The sequence below is a fragment of the Mirounga leonina genome, unplaced genomic scaffold (assembly GCF_011800145.1).
Source record: "Mirounga leonina isolate KUSES-001 unplaced genomic scaffold, KU_Mleo_1.0 Mir_173, whole genome shotgun sequence".
Classification (NCBI taxonomy): Eukaryota; Metazoa; Chordata; class Mammalia; order Carnivora; family Phocidae; genus Mirounga; species Mirounga leonina.
Window position 1 is genome coordinate 13,095,425 of NW_023270447.1, and position 21,105 is coordinate 13,116,529.

General features: G+C 36.0%; 1 protein-coding gene across 2 annotated transcripts in view; it reads left to right on the forward strand.

Annotated features, from left to right (window-relative positions):
• DPYD (dihydropyrimidine dehydrogenase) overlaps positions 1-21,105 on the forward strand; it is an 802,992-nt gene that overhangs the window by 350,746 nt on the left and 431,141 nt on the right. For both annotated transcript variants that reach the window (XM_035017962.1, XM_035017963.1), the window contains exons 9-11: positions 1,672-1,779; positions 3,973-4,142; positions 20,509-20,719. In XM_035017962.1, coding sequence (XP_034873853.1) covers positions 1,672-1,779; positions 3,973-4,142; positions 20,509-20,719 — 489 coding nt within the window. The remainder of the gene's footprint in view (positions 1-1,671; positions 1,780-3,972; positions 4,143-20,508; positions 20,720-21,105) is intronic.

Consider the following 21,105-nt stretch of genomic DNA (forward strand, 5'->3'; position numbering starts at 1 on the left):
GCAAAGGTAAATCAAATGACTTGCCTAACCTTCCTAGATAAATAAAATAATTTTAATGATAAGTGATCTTAAACTAATAATCTATGAGCAAAGGGCAAATCTTTGGGAGGAAGGAATGCTGGACAAGGAAGAAAAATGATTTAATTTGAAGGAACAAAGTGGTCTATTGCTGGTTACACATTCACTCTATCCACAAGCACCTTCAGCTTTCAGATCAGATATGGTACCTACCTTATCACATATGAGAAAGTCATTCTTGGCCATTCTTATTACTCTAGGTGTCCACCAACACTACCCTTTGCTCTTCATTTAACAATAAAATGAAATTTTACCTCTAGAATAACCCAGAGTTTGGGGAAGTAAATAAAGTTAAACTATAAAATTTCCCCTGTGTTTATGGAACTGAGATGAATTAATTCTACACTTTTCTGTGGTGGGGTGATTGCTGTCAGATTTGCTTTGTTTATACTTTGAAAAAAAACTAGACTGCTATTCATTTTCTTTTCAAAATTTTGGCAATTATTTCCTAATTATATGGTTGATGCATGCATGTTGTAGAAATTTTGGAAAATAAAGAAATAATAAAAAAAATACATTAGCCACAGTCCCACAACCAGAAATGATCACCATTCAGATTTTATGAAACTTGAATCATATTATACAGTTTTGTATCCTGCTAGTTCATTTAATACTGTATTTTGACTACAGTCCAATACCATATTTTTCAAATGTTCATTTTAAAGGCTGCATTGTGTTCTGTTGCTTTTTGTCTTTTTTAAAGTAAATCTCATTTATTCATTTTATTGGCATTTTGGTTTTCCTTCATTCTTTCTCTCTCTCTTTGCATTGACCATTTTTACTCATTAAAACTTCATTTGCGTGTCTTAGTGTTTCCTTAGTATAGATTCAGAACTACTTTCTAGAAATTGAGCACCAATGTGTATTTGCATCAAAAGAGTAAGATAAGTCCCATTTTCACCTTTGCCATGTAGTCTAATTTTCTTAAAGCCTTTACTTCTTAATAGACAGGAAATCATATTTCATTGTTTTAAATTACAGTTCCTAAATTACTATGTATTTAAAATTTTGGTGCTTAAAAGCTATTTATATTCTTCATTATTCCAATTTTGTTATCCATTCTTTAATTTGTTAAAATATTAGTCTGGCTAAACAAGTAGCTGATTTTTTGTAGTAAAATACATCTTTTTCTTTCAAGTTTTTTTGTTTATTTTTTTCTTAGAATGATCTGTCATATTCAGGAACTAGATACATATGTATCCATATTGTGTTTTAGTTTTGTGATTTTTTTTTTATATTTAGCACTCTAATACATTAGAAACTTACTTTTATTTATGACATGAGGAAATAATATAACCTGATTTTCCCTTAAACACTATATGTACATGTATATATGTATGTATCCATGTTTCTGTATACCTATATGTGTACTTGGATATATGATTTATTATGTGTGCTTAGTTATATAGTAAAGGTATACACTGAGGTCTGTAACAATGTGTTATATACATTTTTATGTTGATTTGCTTATAGATTTTTTTTCCTCTCAGAACCACATTATTTTAATGATCTCAGCTTTCTACTTTTTAAAAATATACAGTAGGAAAAATCCCTTCTTCTGCTAACGAGATTTTATACATTTTTATTACTTAGGTTTGCCAGACCCTAATAAAAACCATATCTTCAAAGACCTGACGCAGAACCATGGATTTTACACATCCAAAGACTTTTTGCCACTTGTAGCCAAAAGCAGTAAAGCAGGTATAACATTGTTTTGTATTCCTAACATTACCTATATTGTTTATGTATTATAAATTTATATTAAATCCAGGCTCAGGAGGACACTGTTCAGATCTCAAATCACTTTTGCTACACCGAACATAAATTTAAAAACAAGTATGATGTAATCATTTTCCAGGATCATCCACTTGTTCATTCTTCCAATCAAACATCACCCTAAGGAGTTTTCCACTCTGTCATATAGAGGTCTACACTGCATCATGTAAAATTGCTTCAGAGTAAGAGTCTTAAACAAACATTGGAAGATGTTCTTTTTTTTTTTTTTAAGATTTAATTTATTTATTTGACAGAGAGAGAGAGCACAAGCAGGGGGAGCAGCAGAGGGAGAGGGAGAAGCAGGCTCCCTGCTGAGCAGGGAGCCCAACGTGGGGCTCGATCCCAGGACCCTAAGATCATGACCTGAGCCGAAGGCAGACGCTTAACTGATTGAGCCACCCAGGTGCCCTGATTGGAAGATGTTCTTAAAAGAAATAGCAGGAACTTCAGTTTAGGAACTATTTTACATTATATATGTATTTTTAAAATTTTAAAGTAGGACAAATTTTCACATATCTTACATCATTTGTGTCTAAGCAGGCAGAAAGAGCCAGCTTCTTGCTGAACAGCAAATTTACGAAGTTAAGGGAAAGCACTTTGATAGACACACTAGTATGTAGTCTCTGTATAATATCACTTCAGGCAGCCCAAGAGGAGCAACCAGAAGCTAAACCAGTCCTATGCTTTGGTTGTATGAGAGTCAGTCTTAGTAATAAAGACTATAATATAGTCTCTAAACCCAGATCATCTAAATCCTTTAAACATATATTTTTAGTCTTAAACTTCAGCTATTCTACATGTAATTGCATGTGAAAAGATAAAAGCTTACATTTTATCCTACAATTTAAAAAGATAAGCAAATTTCTTTATTCTCAATTAGGTCGTTCTGCAGAAGTTTACAGCTAAACATGTATACCATCTCCACCTTCCTCCTCCCAGGAAAAGGGGATGCTTCTGTACCTGCAACCCTTTCTAAGGAAGATCATAGTACATATAACATATTTTTGAGAATTACAGAGGGCCAGTTATGTAATCCCAAATGCACTCTTCCAAGCAGGATGATTACACTTATTGAGATGATAGGCCTATGCTGCCCGTGGTGCCATTTGATTTATAGTAATTTATCTTATCAATAATTTTACTGAATCTGATAACACAGGTATACCTAACACATAGAGAAACCTGCATCTTACTTTTTTACAAGAATCTTTGTATGGACATCAAGTCTTCATATATATGTCCTTGAGAAATGGACACTTAGAAAGTCATATTTCTTGGGGCACCTGGGTGGCTCAGTTGTTAAGCATCTGCCTCCGGCTCAGGTCATGATCCTGGGGTCCTGGGATCGAATCCCACATCGGGCTCCCTGAGTGGCAGGGAGTCTGCTTCTCCCCCTCCCTCTGCCTGCAGCTCTGTCTACTTGTGCTCTCTCTCTGTTAAATAAATAAATACAATCTTAAACAAACAAACAAACAAAAAAAGAGTCGTATTTCTTTTATAGCTCTATTTTACAAAGAAAACCAGGGAAAAACTGTAAAGGGGAGAAAGTTCGTTTTTACTATTTCAGGAAAATAGTTGTTAAAAATTCTCCCGTTACATAGAAAGCACTTATTCGGCACACAAATTTTCAGTGTTTCCTAAATTTAATATATAGCAGGGCTATATGTTAGAAATCCTATAAAATAATATCTAAATAAAGTATTTTCATGAAATGCTGTCCATTATGTTAACCCAGATGATAAAGATCACTTTTTTTCCTTCTAACAAACAGAAATTTAATGACAGCAAGTTAAAAATACATATCATGACTTTGACAAAGCGTGTTTTAATTGATTGATTCCAGTTTGTTATGACCTAAACTCTTCAAAATATGTTGTAGCGATCCTTCTAGAAGAAAAAAGAAGCTAAAGGTGGTGACTATGAAATTACATATATGAGCATATTTTTAAAATGGGAATAAAACTGTCTTTCAATGAAGCAGAATAATTTGATAGTGACACTCCATCCTCGAAAACTGCAAGATGCAATTTTACACTGCTTTGAGTACAAGTATCTTTTGAGCTGTCATGCAGAAATGGTTTCTCTACTTGAAAATGGGGTTTTCCTTTCATCATTCAGGAATGTGCGCCTGTCACTCTCCATTGCCATCGATACGGGGAGTCGTGATCGTACTCGGAGCTGGAGACACTGCTTTCGACTGTGCAACATCCGCTTTATGTTGTGGAGCCCGCCGCGTGTTCATCGTCTTCAGAAAAGGCTTTGTTAATATAAGAGCTGTCCCCGAGGAGGTAAAATGGAACCATCAGAAAATATGGAGCTGTAATGCAACAGATTTTAGATGAAACTGTTAATGTGCAGCCTCCTAGTTAAATCGTTAGAATGTTCTTGAAGTTGTGAAATGCAAATTTAAAAATTTCTGGGCTACCCATGTTTTTTCTTTTTTTTCCCCTAATTCAGACATTCAAAGTAAAAGAAAGTTATTTTATAATACTTTAGTTGGATAAAATGAGAAATCTTTGTCAACACTAAGTGCTTCTTATTCTTAGTGTTAGTATCTTTGAAATGTATTTAACTAGTAACAGTGGAAGGTGCTAAGTCTTCATTTCATAAACAATAGGTATTGGTCACAAAATGTAGGATATTAGGAGAATGTGGTAATTAGAGACATTTGGAATTCTCTACAAACTGCATTCAAAGTCATATGCCTTGGTCATACTTAAAGTCAATTCATTCTGATGTGAAACCAATAGAACAAAGAGATTGCCATTTATTATTTTTTTAAAGAGTTCCATGTAAGCATTATTTAGAATTAATAATGAGTTAACTTACTAAAAGTGACAGATTTAAAATGATTTCATTCTTACAAGTGACTGGTGACTAATCTTGGGTGAGGCATCGGCTGGGTACACATACCATGGACTTCTCAAATTTTAATGCTATTAGAGGAAGATAATGCCTTATAAAGGATATTAGTTCTGAGAACAAGAACAAAATGTGTTTATAGAAGGATAAATTGTGCATTTTATCCAAATCAGTATTATGAATTTGATTTGCTTTAGAATGCCTTAATATGTTTGGAGTCTCTATACCAGGTAAAAATTATACCTGTAGTCAATTGGTAATTTGTCACATGTAGATTAACCACATTACAGATTAATCTCACTAAGATATCAGAGTCACCACTGGTTCGTGGCTGGGTTTCAGATGTCTACTTTATTCTCTGGGCTTTCTTTTATCTATTATACCCATTCAGACTTTTTTCCAAAATCCAAGGTGGACATGGTCATATCATTTGGGGAGTTTTTTTTTTTTTTTTTCTGGAGTGCGATCTATAACATCAATTAGTGAGATTTCATTATGTTACAAATAAAAAGAAAACATCCATCCTGGAATTAAATGACTTGCCTAAGATAAAAGAGGACAGGAGCTGATTTTTATTCATCTGTATATCTCCATGCATAGCACAGGGCCTCAGCAAAGAATAAATAGTTGACACGTGTTTTGAACTAAATATTTTTTTTTTTAAGATTTTATTTATTTATTTGAGACAGAGAGAATGAGAGAGACATAGAGCACATGAGAGGGGGGAGGGTCAGAGGGAGAAGCAGGCTCCCTGCCGAGCAGGGAGCCCGATGCGGGACTCGATCCCGGGACTCCAGGATCATGACCTGGGCCGAAGGCAGTTGCTTAACCAACTGAGCCACCCAGGCGCCCTGAACTAAATATTTTAAATCTTGTTCTTCTGATTCCAATATCAAAGAAGTTTTCATTATAAAAGCTACACCTTTAGAATTGGAAGGGACGATGACCCCGGATGGAAATGGCAAGTTACTTTATACTTAATCTCATAGTCATCTTCCATTAATGGTAGTAACTAGAAATGAGTGATGACTATTTCTTCTGCCCTCAGTAGAACACACACAAAGAATGAGACCAGGTAATTACTTGAAAGGGTAGAAGTAGACATTCGTTACTTATTTATTGATTTATTGATTTATTGATTTATTGATTTAATCAACCTATATATATTGAGCATCCATTGTGTACCAGGCATTGTCTTGGCAATTTTAATACTAAAATTATATCATTATTATTTAATTAATATTAAAATTATACAGCATCCCTACTGAGGGAAGACACTTGATGATCAAACAAATTAACTATCATATAAATAGTATATTGAAAGGTGATTAGTGCTATGGAGAAAAGTTAATGAATATAGGAGTATAAGGCATATGTATTTGGGGTGAGGGGGTGGTAGAAGAAGTGGCAGGATTTGCCATTGTAAATGAGATAGGCCAGGAAGGCCTCTCTAATAAGGTGACTTTGGGGCAGAGAAATGAAGACAGTGAGAGAATGTAGACATCTGGGGGCCAAACATTCCAGGCAAGGCAATTGAAGAAGGCTGTTAAACTTCTAGGAATATAAAAAACCTAAGTCAGTGTGACTGGAACAGTGTAAGAGAAGACAGTTTGTGGCACACTGGGTGAGGTCTTGTAGGCATTCATAAGGCCTTTCGTTTTTTTGTGTGAGAGAGGAAACCACTGGACTGTTTTGAGCAGAGAAGCACCAAGATCTGAGTTAAATTTTTAAAAGGACTGCTCTGTTGAAAGTTAACTAAAGAGGTTTGGGTCAGAAGCAGGGAGGCTGCCAGGGGTTAATTGAAAGAGTAGGCTATTAGTCAATGGGACTGGCTTACAGGATGGAAAAGATCAGCAGGTCCTAAGGCCAGAGTTCACTGGGCTGAGCCATGGTTTCCAAACTGTCGGAAAACAATGGGTCTGTGGAACAACAGGTCACCCATCTGCAGTGCAGCTTAGTAGAATTCAAGTGGATCTGGGGCCTAATTAAAACCATAAAACAAATATTTGGATGTTTATTATTGGCTTACAAGAAACCAAATTTTTTATATGTTCTTAAAACTACTTGACTAAGCTCCATAAGAACAGGGGCCATGGTCAGCTCTCTTGGTTCCTTTGTTTCTTCCCCCTGCCTAGCACAGTGGTGCCACATATAAAGTGTTCAGCAAAAAATTGTGAAATGAATGTTTTCTGGAGGGAATTGGCATCAGGGCTTCTGGCATTAAGAGAGCTAATACTTTTGGGGCACCTGAGTGGCTCAATCAGTTAAGAGTCAGATTCTTGATTTCGGCTCAGGTCAGGATCTCAGGGTTGTGAGAGCCCCTGCATGGGGCTCTGCGCTCACTGGGGAGTCTTCTGTAGATTCTCTCTTTCCTTCTTCCCCTCTCCCCTTGCCCCTCCCTCCCTCTCTCTCTCTCTCAAATAAATAAAATCTTTAAAAAAACCCAAAAAACTAATACTTTCCAGGTTAGATCAGTGTTACAGTAATAGACTTTTGAAGGTTCATTTGGTAATTTTAGGCAAAATTCCTCAGCATGAGAGAAGGAATAACATGTAATACATTATCAGAATATGCATAGGTTTTAGGGCTGGGTTATTGGCCAGTGCCTGTGCTTTCTTAGGATTCGGGGCTTTCAGAATTTCCAGAGGTTCTGGTATTAATGCCTCATGTCCATTACTTGGTTTGGGCACATCAAAAGTGGGCCCATGGCACGACAGCACTAACACTTATGAAACTGGAAAGTCAGGAGGAAGTTCAATATCAAGACAGGATTTTGAGAGAATATATTCTAGGAAAAAATGATAACCAACATGCAAAATTTAATATCAAACCCAATTTCTCTGTATTTCTCCTATTCCTCCCATGCTTTCTACCCCTAATACATTCAAACTGCAACTACGTTTGGTTTCTTTAAAGTCAATGAAGAATGACAAAAATGGATATTTAGGGTTTTCCTCACATATGTGTGTTGTTTAATGGTTTGAGCTCTTGGATGGAATTTGGGAATAATGTGATTTTTTTGTTGGTTAAGGTCCTCACTGGTAAACATGTCAGTCAGCATGCATATATGCAAAGCGTCAGTCTAATTCTCAGATGGTTTTAGAGGGAGGGAATGCAGAACGATATAAAGTTCTCTCATCTTTTCGTGACAAATATGAATTATTATAAAAGCCAGTTAAGGGGAGCCTGGGTGGCTCAGTCGCTAAGCTTCTGCCTTCGGCTCAGGTCATGATCCCAGGGTCCTGGGATCGAGCCCCACATCGGGCTCCCTGCTCAGCGGGGAAGCCTGCTTCTCCCTCTCCCACTCCTCCTGCTTGTGTTCCCTCTCTCACTGTGTCTCTCTCTGTCAAATAAATAAATCTTTAAAAAATAAAAAAATAAAAAAAAATAAAAGCCAGTTAAGTTTAACGTTGCATGGTTAGTAACAAAGAACAGTGTGATTGGATCCGGAAATGCTTTAATCTACTAAATTAGGAGGCAACACCCAGTAGATTCAGCAGTGACACCCACATCCCATTTTTCGAATGCAGATGTTCTCAAACTTTAATATGCATCAAAGTCACCTGGAGGGCTTGTTAAACACAGCTTGCTGGGCCTTGGTCCCAGAGTTTCTGATTCAGTAGGTCTGGGAGGGGCCTGAGAATTTGCATTTTTAACAAGTTTCCTGGTGATGCTGAGACTGCTGATCCACTGCTCTTATGTATCATCAATGCAGTTTCCAGCTGTCTAATTAGAGCCATAAGCAGTGTGCTGTTTTGGGGCACTTTCCATCTTAGTTAAGAAAGCATTAATGCTACGGGATACAGGTTTGATGAAACGAAGATATGGAGGCGTCATCAGCATACTGATGTAATTCTGATTCCAAATGCCTTCCAGTCTCCCTTGTGGCCTCACACACATGCTAAATAGGATGCTACTGACAAACTAGCGCTTCTCAGCTGTGGGTCCTTAGGGAAACCAGCCAATCACTCAGCACTATCCTCTAAGAAGATGAGGGAAAATCTGTTAATAATTCCCTCCAGTACTTTCTGCAAGCTTAAATAGGTGAGATTAAATTTCACAGGATAACAGAATCCCCCAAAATGCTGGTATTAAAAGCTGTTGACAGATCAGATAGAACTGCAAGAATGCTTTAGGCAGTTGGGAATCCCTAAAAGGAGGCATGAAGGTCAGGACTCAACAGACTTGCTTGAGTAGATAAATTTAAAGAATAAGGTTGGGGAAGGACTTTGTAGTTCTTATTAATTATTACTGAGAAGAATATGGTACAAAATTATTTTAACAGTACAATCCCACACACAAATTTTAAGAATCTGTTGTTCACATGTTTAATTTCCCAGTATCAGCAAAACATGATAGATCTTTAATTCTGCCATATTTTAAATGGGCTCTCTATAGCACTCTCCAGTGCCCTTTGGCTTCCCCCTATTCATTTGCCAAAATATTAACTGATTTACCTTGATGTGCCTGTTTCCCCATATTTGAACTATTCAGAGGGTCAACTGTTTTGATAATTGATGCTACTTTATTATTTCAATAATAAAAATAACAGCACCAGATTGCCTAGTCGGTTAGTGAAAAATTTCTTTGTTACTGCAACTCTGAAATAATACATTTTCTTTTTTGGGGGAAATAATAGATTTTCATGTGAAAGAATGTGCCTTTTAATTGACTCCTTCTGATACCATACAGCATACCCCATAATAGATCCTGTATGTGGCACAATCTATAGGCCTCCTCTCAGACGTTTTTAATATCAAATGATGTTTAAGGGGGTGCTTGGGTGGCTCAGTCGGTTGAGCTTCTACCTTCGGCTCAGGTCGTGATCTCAGGGTCGTGGGATCGAGCCCCGGGGTTGGGCTCCGTGCTCAGTCGAGAGCCTGCATCTCCCTCTCCCTCTGTCCCTCCCCCTGCTCATGCTCTCTGTCGTTCTCTCTCGCTTTCTCTCTCTCTCTCTCTCAAATAAATAAAACCTGAAGAAAACAAAACAAAACAAAAAGCAAATGATGTTTGAGTTACATCCATTGATAATTTCATAACCTACGTCTTGCTGGCTAAACATTCATTTTCCTACCAGTAAGTAATGCTAGTTTCTAGTTTTTATTTAATTATAAGAAATATGAACCTGGGACTGTTTTTAGAAAATAACCTCTATATGCTGACAAATTTAATTTTACTTACAAAGGGTGATGCTTATAGCAGCTCTTCAGCATTTGGCACCTGCACATCATTTAAGTTGGTATTCTTCACAGAAAGTAATCAGAACCTGTTAACATGATTGGCAATATGAAGATACCTGCACACAAACAAATAAATAAACACACACAATTGCCCCCAGCACACAGAGCTAATTAGTGGCAGCTAAGGGCTCCCCTGGCACAAAGATATTAGGTATACCTGAATACGTTCATGATGGCTGGGAATGATGTTCCAAGAATCTGTGTTTACATTTTTGAAAAGTGTGAAAATTCAGTGTCACATGAGAAAGTAGAATGGAATGGTTGAAAACGTTTTAACTGAAAGTTGGAGAAGTTGGTTCGACGTTATATACCCTAGTCTGAGAATGCCCATCTGTAAAATTACTGTTCTAATTATATGCTTCTGAAAGCTTTTTCTATTCCCCGAGTCTATATTTTGAACATCGAGAGAAAGATATATGAATGATGTGGGATCTGGACAGGAGGGCTCTGTCTCCTCATGGAATGACAGCAACTCTGTACTGAAAAATTTGGCCCTATCTAGAAATATTACACTTGAAACAAGTTGCAGTTAATGTATCCCCAATCAGTTGGTAAGGTAAAATCTGCTGCATTCAAGACATGATATCAAAGAAACTGGCAGCTGAAGTTGTCAGAATTCTACCCTGCATGCGAATAATTCAGATGGTGAGTAGGACCAAAAACAAAAATAAAAACAAAACAAAAAACAAACAAAAAACCTATAAATAGTCCAGGAGCCAACAGAAGCCCATGCTTATCCAAGATTATATACTTTACAAGCTTAACTATTTTCAATAATTCCAAGGGGAGGATGGTGACTACATTATGTTGATGAGGAATATCTGTAGAGCTGAAACCTATATATCTTTTAAAAAGGTTTAACAATTGTTTATGATTCATATGTATATATGTATTTATGTGTATACATATCTATATGTGTGTATATACATATGTAAACATAAATTCATTAGCAGTAAACATTTCTGTTGTTATCAAGTCACTATCAACCTTTATTACATGGCAATGTGTTATTACTCTATTAATTTTTATGTGAGAGCTAGAAGCCCTTCTCCCATTAGGAATATTCCTCTCAGTTTTCCAGTATCTTCTTTTCTTGTCTTATACATTGAAAATATTAAAAAGTAATTTGTGTAACTTTAAAAATATGGATGTTGGTCAGGCACAAAATCCAAGAGATAAATATAAATGAAAAACATGCATAAATTAATGTAAAAACAAATAATTATCATTTTTTAAAGTTTTTTCTTTTAAAAAGGTGAACTCATCCTTCAAGGCCTGCTCCAAATGTCATTTTTTCTTTGATGGCTTCCTTAGTTTCCTCCTAATTAACCTCTCCCTCCTGTGAGATCTTACAGCTCTTTAAGCTTCCTGTATAATAGCACTTGTCACATAGGGTAGTTATTACTTTATACTCATCCCACAAATTAAAATGCAAGCTCCTACAAATGGATTCGTTCATTCAACTTCTATGTGATTCAAAGTATAGAACAGTGCTTGATCCAAAGCTTCAAATCAGTGAATTGTGTTGAATAATATATTCTGGGCATTGAAAATCTTATAGGAAGACTTTAAATGAAAAGGAAATATTCAAAATATATAATTTATACATATACACATACATACACCTCAAAATTACTACTGATAGCTTTTAAATAAGTAATTTTTTTAAAGTTTTAAAATATATCACATTACAATATCAACCTAACATTAAAAGTAGATTGAAAAAAAATTCATTGTTCCTGGTCTTTAGTCTTTTAAAAGATAGCTACAGAATTTAAAAAAAGAAAGAAACTATAACCAAGTAATATAAAAGGTAAAAAATTAATAAACATTTATAGACTCAGGATTAGAAGATAAGAGAGGATCCTTGTTTGAACAGAATTTATAGAAAGAGGGATTTCAAGATTGAAGAAGATACTGCAAAGGCACCAAAGTTATGCAGAAGATAATTTTGTGAGATACTCTGATAGCAGCTGGGAATGCTTGACTGCAGCAAAATCTAAGTTGAGGAGTGTAAGAGCTAGTCAGATTTAAGAAAATGTCGTCAATCATGAGTAATATTTAAAAATACACTCTTCTTGGGGAGCCTGGGTGGTTCAGTCAGTTAAGCATCTGCCTTTGGCTCAGGTCGTGATCTTGGGGTCCTAGGATTGAGCCCTGAGTCAGCCTCCCTGCTCAGCGGGGAGTCGGCTTCTCCCTCTGCCCCTCCGCCCCTCATGCTGGCACTCTTTCTCTCTCCCCCTCTCTCTCTAAAAAATAAATAAAATCTTTAAAAAATGAAATAAAAATACACTCTTTTTGTTAGAAAAAAATGTATTTTGTGATGCCTCTGCAAAAACATTTAAGCCCCTAAATTATCCCATGCATTGCTTCTGGTTTTTGCAGTTCAATAGTGTCACAATAAAATAGTTAAGGGCAACTGTATCCACTGTGTTATACAACTCTCACATGGAAAAATGTTTCTTTCTCTTGAAGATTCTTCAGTTCTAAAAGCTTAAGGTGAAAAAAAAAAAAATCCAAAGCCTATATACATCATAGTAGGCTAAAAGGAACCTTAACTTGTGGTTTCAGCAAACTTTTTTTTGCCAAAGAATAATTGCCGATTTAGCTTATATAGCCTAGAGAGTAGTAAACCTATCAGAATTGTTCTGCTTTCCCCCACTGACTGTGAGTCTATATAAACTAAAAAGTACAAAATGGGTTAAGAACTGTTTAGTAAATTAAGGAAGATGAGATCAAGAGTGGGTAGGCAGAATTTACTGCCTCTTTCTTGATCTTCCTTCATCTCCTCGGTAACCAAATTCACCAGAAGATTAGATAGTGAAATCAGACCCACACAAATGAGAGATATAACCTGCATCAGGCTTTCTTAACAAGTTCAAGGATATAAGTAAACATGAAGTATGGGGTAAACAAGGAGAGGTGCAGGACCACCAACACGGTTTCCCAGGTCTCACGTTGGTGTATCAAGATGTACTTCAACCCAGATTAATGTGGGGTCTCTAAATAACATCAGTAGCCCCAATCACTTACACAAAAGGAAGCTGATTCAACTATAAAATATCTCCAGTTTATACTCAGTTGCATAGTTTATATGACTCTTTAAGAAATCCATACCCAATAAATCCAATTGCCAGGTTTTTTGTTTTTTGTTTTTTATTCTTATGTTAATCCCCATACATTACATCATTAGTTTTAGATGTAGTGTTCCATGATTCATTGTTTGTGCATAACACCCAGTGCTCCATACAGAATGTGCCCTCCTCAATACCCATCACCAGGCTAACCCATCCTCCCACCCCCCTCCCCTCTAGAACCCTCAGTTTGTTTTTCAGAGTCCATCATCTCTCATGGTTCGTCTACCCCTCCGATTTCCCCCCCTTCATTCTTCCCCTCCTGCTACCTTCTTCTTCTTCTTTTTTTTTTTTCCTTAACATATATTGCATTATTTGTTTCAGAGGTACAGATCTGAGATTCAACAGTCTTGCACAATTCACAGCGCTTACCAGAGCAATACCCTCCCCAGTATCTATCACCCAGTCACCCCATCCCTCCCACCCCACCCCCCACTCCAGCAACCCTCAGTTTGTTTCCTGCGAGTAAGAATTCCTCATATCAGTGAGGTCCTATGATACATGTCTTTCTCCGATTGACTTATTTCGCTCAGCATAATACCCTCCAGTTCCATCCACGTCGTTGCAAATGGCAAGATCTCATTCCTTTTGGTGGCTGCATAATATTCCATTGTGTATATATACCACATCTTATTTATCCATTCATCTGTCGATGGACATCTTAGCTCTTTCCACAGTTCCAATTGCCAGGTTTTTTTGTTTTGTTTTGTTCTTACCATAGCTGTCCTAGACTAGCGGGTATATATTGCCAAAATCATGCCACAGATAAGGGCTCTCCCACTTGTGAATGCTGATTGATAATCTGTTTCCCAGTAGCACATTTACAAGGGGATTTAACCAGGTATCTTTCCTTCTTTCTTTGTTGAAATAAACTCCTTTACCCTCCTACCTCTTTCCTCACCTAAGAGAAATAATCTACTGTGTACTATAATTTCCCAGTAACTAATTCCTTTCCAGTAATTACTTCCTACCCATCCTTTAAGATTAGTTCATACAGTACCTTTTCCAGGCTTCCCTTTCTTGATCTGCACTACTGCTGTGTGCACACTGTTTATATGTGTTATCACACTGAATATGATTGTGGAGTTGTCTGCCTCTGTGAAAGTTTTGAAAGCAGGGATTATTTTATTAGCTACAGCACCTAGCACCATTTTTTTTTTTTAACAAAAAGGTACTTAATAAATGTTTGGTAAATTTACAGATGAATGGAACTCTTATTGTGTGGTTATGAATGTTTGTAGTATATGCAATAATTTAGCAGTGATAAAATAAAAGATAATATTTTTCAGGATTATCACTGACCAAAGCAGACTACCAAACTTTGATTTGAAATTCCATCTCTGAGGTCCTCATGTTCATATAGAATTGACAACTTGTTAAATATCTAGCTATTCAAGAGTAATCTTTACAAAGAATATTGTTTCTTCATATTATTTCTCAAACTTTGTATATTAGAATTTAATGTATGCTGGGTTTGAGTCTCATTATAGTTTATAACCTATGCTTACTTTGCCTATATGCAATCTAAAAATGAGTTGACATCATGCTTTTAATTATAGTAAATTAAGTTGTTTCATAATTTCCACAGTATGATGCCTGTAATATTAATCAGACCAAATCATCACATTACATAAAGTTAATCATTAAAATGATCATCATTACTGCATGCGATAGCACTCTATTTTTATTTCACTCAGCATCAACCACGTATCTTCCCTCAATATGGAGATAAAAATCAAAGCTAAGGAGGTTTTTCTTACTTTCCTTATACGATGTGAAAAGAAAGTAACAGTTTGGTTTATTGAGCCTCCAAAATGGAACCTTATAGATGTTTCTCCTTCATTCCCTTGGGTAATTATTGGTGAAGATAAGGACAAGAGAGGTTTGTATGTTTTCTTGATGTACCAGTTGTCCCTCATGAGAACAGGCACCATCAAACAAATAAATAAATATGTGTGCCATGAACAGAAGTGTTCGTGTGCCAGAACTACAGAGTTGCTGATTATTAGTGATTATTAACAAACATTAGATATTAAAAGGCACTGACACTGACATCTGTGAACTACTTAGCACAGAAGACTGATTAATTTAAACAGTAAAATATTAAGACCCACTGCATGAGGTTAGACCACTGGTCAGTCTGGCCCATCATTTTGTCATGGCAGTGTCACTGACAGCTGAGAAAGAACATCACTTACTTTTCATTTCAACCTCACAAAATAGGATGCTGTGGTTCGGGTAGCATATCTTCTGCATGCCCAGTGTTACTTGCTTTGGATTGGGTGTTTAGTAGCCATGGACTCCATATACTACTAGTTGATTGTCCTTTCATTAGCTTGAATGTCCTCCAAGTTTTCATTAGTCATTCATCTTGGTAAACAAAATGTTATTCAAAGTCTACTGTGCGCTAGTCATTTTGATAAGGCTAAAATTCACTTGATGTCCTTCCATGTGGCATATTGGCTAGAGTATATTCTGATTTGTCAGGCATCTGTTTGACCATTATATGCTTATATTCATCATTTGTTAAATATTTGAATATCACTGCTCGACCCTGGGGATAGCAAATTAAATAAGATATTCTTTCTGTACTTAAAGAGTTTTATGAAGGAATTTCCTGTCTAACAAATAAATTTATTTAAATTCTATTTTAATTTTTCACTTTTGTATCTTGAGATTATGTGTTATATGTCCTTACTATCCACCGTATGAACTAGTACTTCTTTGTTCTGAGCTTACACTTTCTCTGGATTCAAGGAGTTGCCATTAATTTGTTTACAATATTGAGTTCATAAGTCCATCTCTTGGTCACTATATTTCATGATTTTATTGTACTTCTAAACTTACTTAGAATAGGAAGCTTGAATCTCTTCGTCCCAATGAGGGCAGTCTTTCTCAAGCCAGCCCTTTGGTTGACTAGATCCTTTAGACTAGATCCTTTCCTAGTCTAATTAGCCTTGTTTTTGAGATTCCATAACTAGAACCGAAGTCTTATTCTTTCAAATATATATAATTGCTGTCTTGGACATTAATGAATATCACCCAGGATTTTGTTTAGCCATATCAGGATTTTAGCTAAACTTTGTCATCCCTTAATATATCTTTGGTTTCTCTGAGCCTCAGTTTCTCTTCTTAGCAAGGAAATAATGCTTCTTCCCACCTGGGATTAGTTGTGAGGACAGCAAGCAGCAGAGTGCCTGAGGTTGGGTGCTAAAGCTATAAATCATGATACCCAGTATGTTTCTGGCTTTTTGAGCCACAATAAGGAGAAAACATTAGTTTAAAGCTTAATACATAATAATAATAATAATAATAATATATAGGTATCATAATAAATCTTCTCTCTGAAAATTAAAATGAACCATATGTAAAGTATGTAAAAGAATACCTGCTATGGTGGCTCCTCGGTGGCTCTGTCAGTTAAGCATCAACTCTTGATTTGTGGCTCAGGTCATGATCTCAGGGTCCTGAGATCAAGCCCCATGTCAAGCCCCACGTCTTGCTTCACACTAAGTGTGGAGCCTGCTTAGGATTCTTTCTCTCTCTCCCTCTGCCCCTCCCCTGGCTTCTCTCTCTCTCTCTTTAAAAAAAAAAGAAAAAAGAAAAAAGAAAAAAAAGAATGCCTGCTATGTAAGCATCTATTATTGTTATTTTTGTCTTGTTAGATTTCTTAAATAGTGAAAGTAAATTCCTCTGTTGTCCACAAATAACTCAAAGAATATTTCATTTGACACATGACTTTACTTACTTTGAATTCTCATTTTCCTAAAATTCCCTGTTGACTGAGATAAATCTTATCATCTCAAAAAAAAAAAAAAAAAATCATCTCAGCTCCTCTTTTCCCAATATAATATCAATACTTTCCAAGTAAATACATATGTTAAAGTGATATCTTCCTATCTTTCCTTTAAAAGTTTTCCCATCTCTTGCATAAAATGAAAAATAGCTATTTAATAGCAAAATACCAAGAAGTGGTATGATTTATGTTTGCTGCCCAATTGCCTAGTCTTACATGTTTTAGAGAATATAGAACATATCAAGTTTCAAAAGTAGAATTTCAGAGTAATCTTTGTGGGGACCACTGTTCACACTCCTCAACTTCTGTGCACTCTCACATAGTTGGCACAAATACTGAATATTTAAGTACAAGCTATATGGAAAATTATGATGTGAACTGAGGATATATTAAAATACAGTTTCTTCATGTTCTTAACGGCATGTAGTTTTTAGGCTCTCAAAAGTCAAAAACATGGTAAGAATACTACTAAAGCATGTTCAAGCATTAAATCATTGATATTCATTATTTTAAAAGTTTTGATTTGCTTGCAGTGCCCAATTTGGTTTTAATTCAATGCCAAATTTGCCGAAAAGTATGAGATTATCTACATAGAATAATAGATACTACCTAAGTATTAATAGACACGAAAAATAAAACAGGACAAAATAGACCCTAAATCAGTCTGAGACATTCTCCCAATATGTACATCATAGCTCAGGATTTTATTTCTGTCCTTCACAGAAAAGAGTACTATTATAAATATGCATCATGTATTGATTTGTTCAAACCATAAACATTTGTCATTGTTATTCAATCAAGTTTGGCATTATCATTAAAATTTAGCACCACTCGACATTTTTGAAACACAATAAACTGGTTTATATTGATGAGTTATAAGGTGCTACATAATGCAAATGTGACAAAAGTGATACAGAAACATATCTTATGTATGGAGCCATATTTAGTTTGTAATTAGAACTATTTAAGCAATAGTTTGCCTTCTAGAAATCATACATTTTATTTTGTGGAAAATTAAAGAGGAGTCTAAGGTTCTTTGGCTTTTTCTTTTTCTTACCTTTGCTCTTGGGCCACCTTTCTATTGGAATCATAATCCCAGTGTTAAGTGGTATTGAATAGTTTGAAGAATGATTTGGGGGGGGTAGTGAATTCAGAGAATTGCAACTACAAATAAATAGTATTTACTTGCATCTTCTGTATGTTAAGTTCTGCTTTCGATGCTTTACATTCTAAATAGCTTTAGAAACACCATATACCGGGCGCCTGGGTGGCTCAGTCGTTAAGCGTCTGCCTTTGGCTCAGGTCATGATCCCAGGGTCCTGGGATCAAGTCCCACATCGGGCTTCCCGCTCTGCGGGAAGCCTGCTTCTCCCTCTCCCACTCCCCCTGCTTGTGTTCCTGCTCTCCCTATGTCTCTCTCTGTTAAATAAATAAAATCTTTACAAAAAAAAAAAAAAAAAAGAAACACCACATACCAAGTAATTCTGTATTATCCCCATTTTAATTATAAGAGCCTAAAGATCAGAGATTTATTTAGAGACTATCTCAAGTAAGCAGTAGGAGCAGGTTTCAAACCTGATTCGATTCCACTTACCCCTAATTTTCCTGTGTAAACAATTTGAGATCTATTATTTTGTGTACTTACTACCCATGACATACCAATATCTAGTATTTTTTATATCAGTAATCTCTTAGTTTTATAAAGAAAAAGGAAATCTAGTATTTTTATATCAATAATCTCTTAGTTTTATAAAGAAAAGGGAAATCTAGTATTTCTTATATCAGTAATCTCTTAGTTTTATAAAGAAAAAGGAAATACCGTGCAATCATAATTTATGTGGTCCAATTTTTAAGGCTTTAAGGCCAATATTCAAAACATATCTTAAATAAGACATCGACTGAAGAATTCCATGCCAATATATAGTAATGACTAGTGTTTCTCAGTTTTTTTTGTTTAAAATTTTATTTATTTGAGAGAGAGAAAGAGAGCACGAGGGGGCAGAGGGAGAAGCAGACTCCCCTGCCTAGCAGGGAGCCTGACTTGGAGTTTGATCCCAGGACCCTGGGATCATGACCTGAGCCAAAGGCAAACTCTTAACCGACTGAGCCACCCAGGTGCCCCATGTTTTGTTTTGTTTATTTAATTATCCCTCTAGGGAATCTTTTTAAACTTTTTTTCCTAAATAACCCGCCCCCCCCACACACCACACACACAAATACACTGTAATTTTATACTACAGATACCCTGTATGTTTGTTTATATATTACTGCTGTTATGGGGGGGGGTCACAAATTATTATGACATCTAAGATTCTTTCCTTCCTCAAGAATCAGTTTTTGCTCCCTTATGGATGATATTACGCTCATTGAGAATGGATGGTGTAGACCAACTAAGTTAAGAGTTAGTCAGCTGTTGTCTGGGAAGACAGTGGGTCCACAAATTGTCATTTCTAAACCAGAAGCATAGCATCACTTAGGAATTTGTTAGAAATGCAAATCCTCAGGCCTTATCCAATCCTATAGAACTAGAAATTCTGGGGGTGGGTCCATGCAATCTGTTTTAACAAGCCCTCTAGCTGATTCTGATCCATGCCAAAGTTTGGAACCACTAATTATGGACAGAGTGCTGGGAGGTGGGTTTATGGCTTGATCACAGCATTGAGCAGGTCACTTTATGAGTCAGTTTTTCCATCTTGATGTTGCCCAGACAACTCCTGGTTTGGAACCTTACACATATGACCTTCTCAACCTCACTTGTCAGGGTCCTACTGAGAACCCACCTATCTTCCATGAGGGAGGGAAAGAATGAGACGATACCCCCTCAACCTCTCTAGTAGTACATTTTTTTGAAAAAGACTACTCAACATACTACTTAGGGTTATATTCTCCCAAAAAACAGTAAATGGAAAAAATAAATAGGTATGTAAATATTAACATTCTGTCTTGATAGGCATCCCATGATGAGCATGAAAACAAAAACGAGGGTGTCCCATTTTATAACAGAATAAAGGAAGTAATAGATGTCAAAGAACTGGGAATTTGTCAAGAACATACTATTTCTCTTCCTTAAATTTCTCATTTGCATTTTTATGAAAGTAAGATTGTTACTTACTTCTTGATTCCACAGTTTCTCAGTCTTTTTTTCTCCTACCTACCATTTTAATCACGTACTTGCCGAGATTGGCTCACCCACTTTATTGACTTATTTCCAGTTTAGATATATGCAACCCAGTAATAATCAGAAGTATTTATTTTCATACGTAGCATGACTTAGAAAAGAACTTAACCTACAGAAATGAAAGCATATGGAAAACCGGGCTGCTATAGCCAAAACCTTATTCGCCACCAACCGCAGGGCATGCAGTTCCTAGAACTTGAGAAATATCTTGTGATGCCATGCTCTATAAACTTCCACATGACAACTCCAATCGATTTAAGACTCCCCTGAGTCAGTGATTTGCAAAATGTAAATAGCTAATAACCAAACCTCAGATTTGGTGAAAGAAACGGCTTCATGTTGATTTAATCATCATAAACTGTGTCATGTATAATTGAATTAAAAACCAAACATTCAATGGAGAAGAAACATTTTCAAGTTTTTCTGTGTTCTGTTTTGTTTTAGGTGGAACTTGCTAAGGAAAAAAAGTGTGAATTCTTGCCTTTCCTTTCCCCACGGAAGGTTATATTGAAAGAAGGGAGAATTGTTGCCATGCAATTTGTTCGGACAGAGCAAGATGAAACTGGAAACTGGCACGAACATGAAGATGAGATAGTCCGTCTGAAAGCCGATGTGGTCATCAGTGCCTTTGGTTCAGTTCTCAGTGATCCTACAGGTAGAGTATCCGGAGCTGAAATGTGTTAGGCAATTGTCTGTTATTTTAGTGCCATAATAGATTCCAGTTTTCAGGGAATTGTTTTTCACTTTAACATTCATTTTCTTCTTCTAGTGTGAAATCCAAGCAATTTTGATTTAAAAGGCTTAGAAATGACATTTAATCCTTATACAGAATTATTTTTAAAGTGGTGGGAATTGAAAATAACATTAATCTTTCTCTTAAGCTGATAATAAAAATACATATTCTATTTTGCAATAACATTTGCCTGTTTCCTCTATAAGAAAGCCTTTTTCTTCAATTAGACCTTGAGTAAGAAAATGTGACAGAGAAGTTATAACAGTCAATCTTCAATGATTCAGACAAATTAAGACCTAATGAATAGG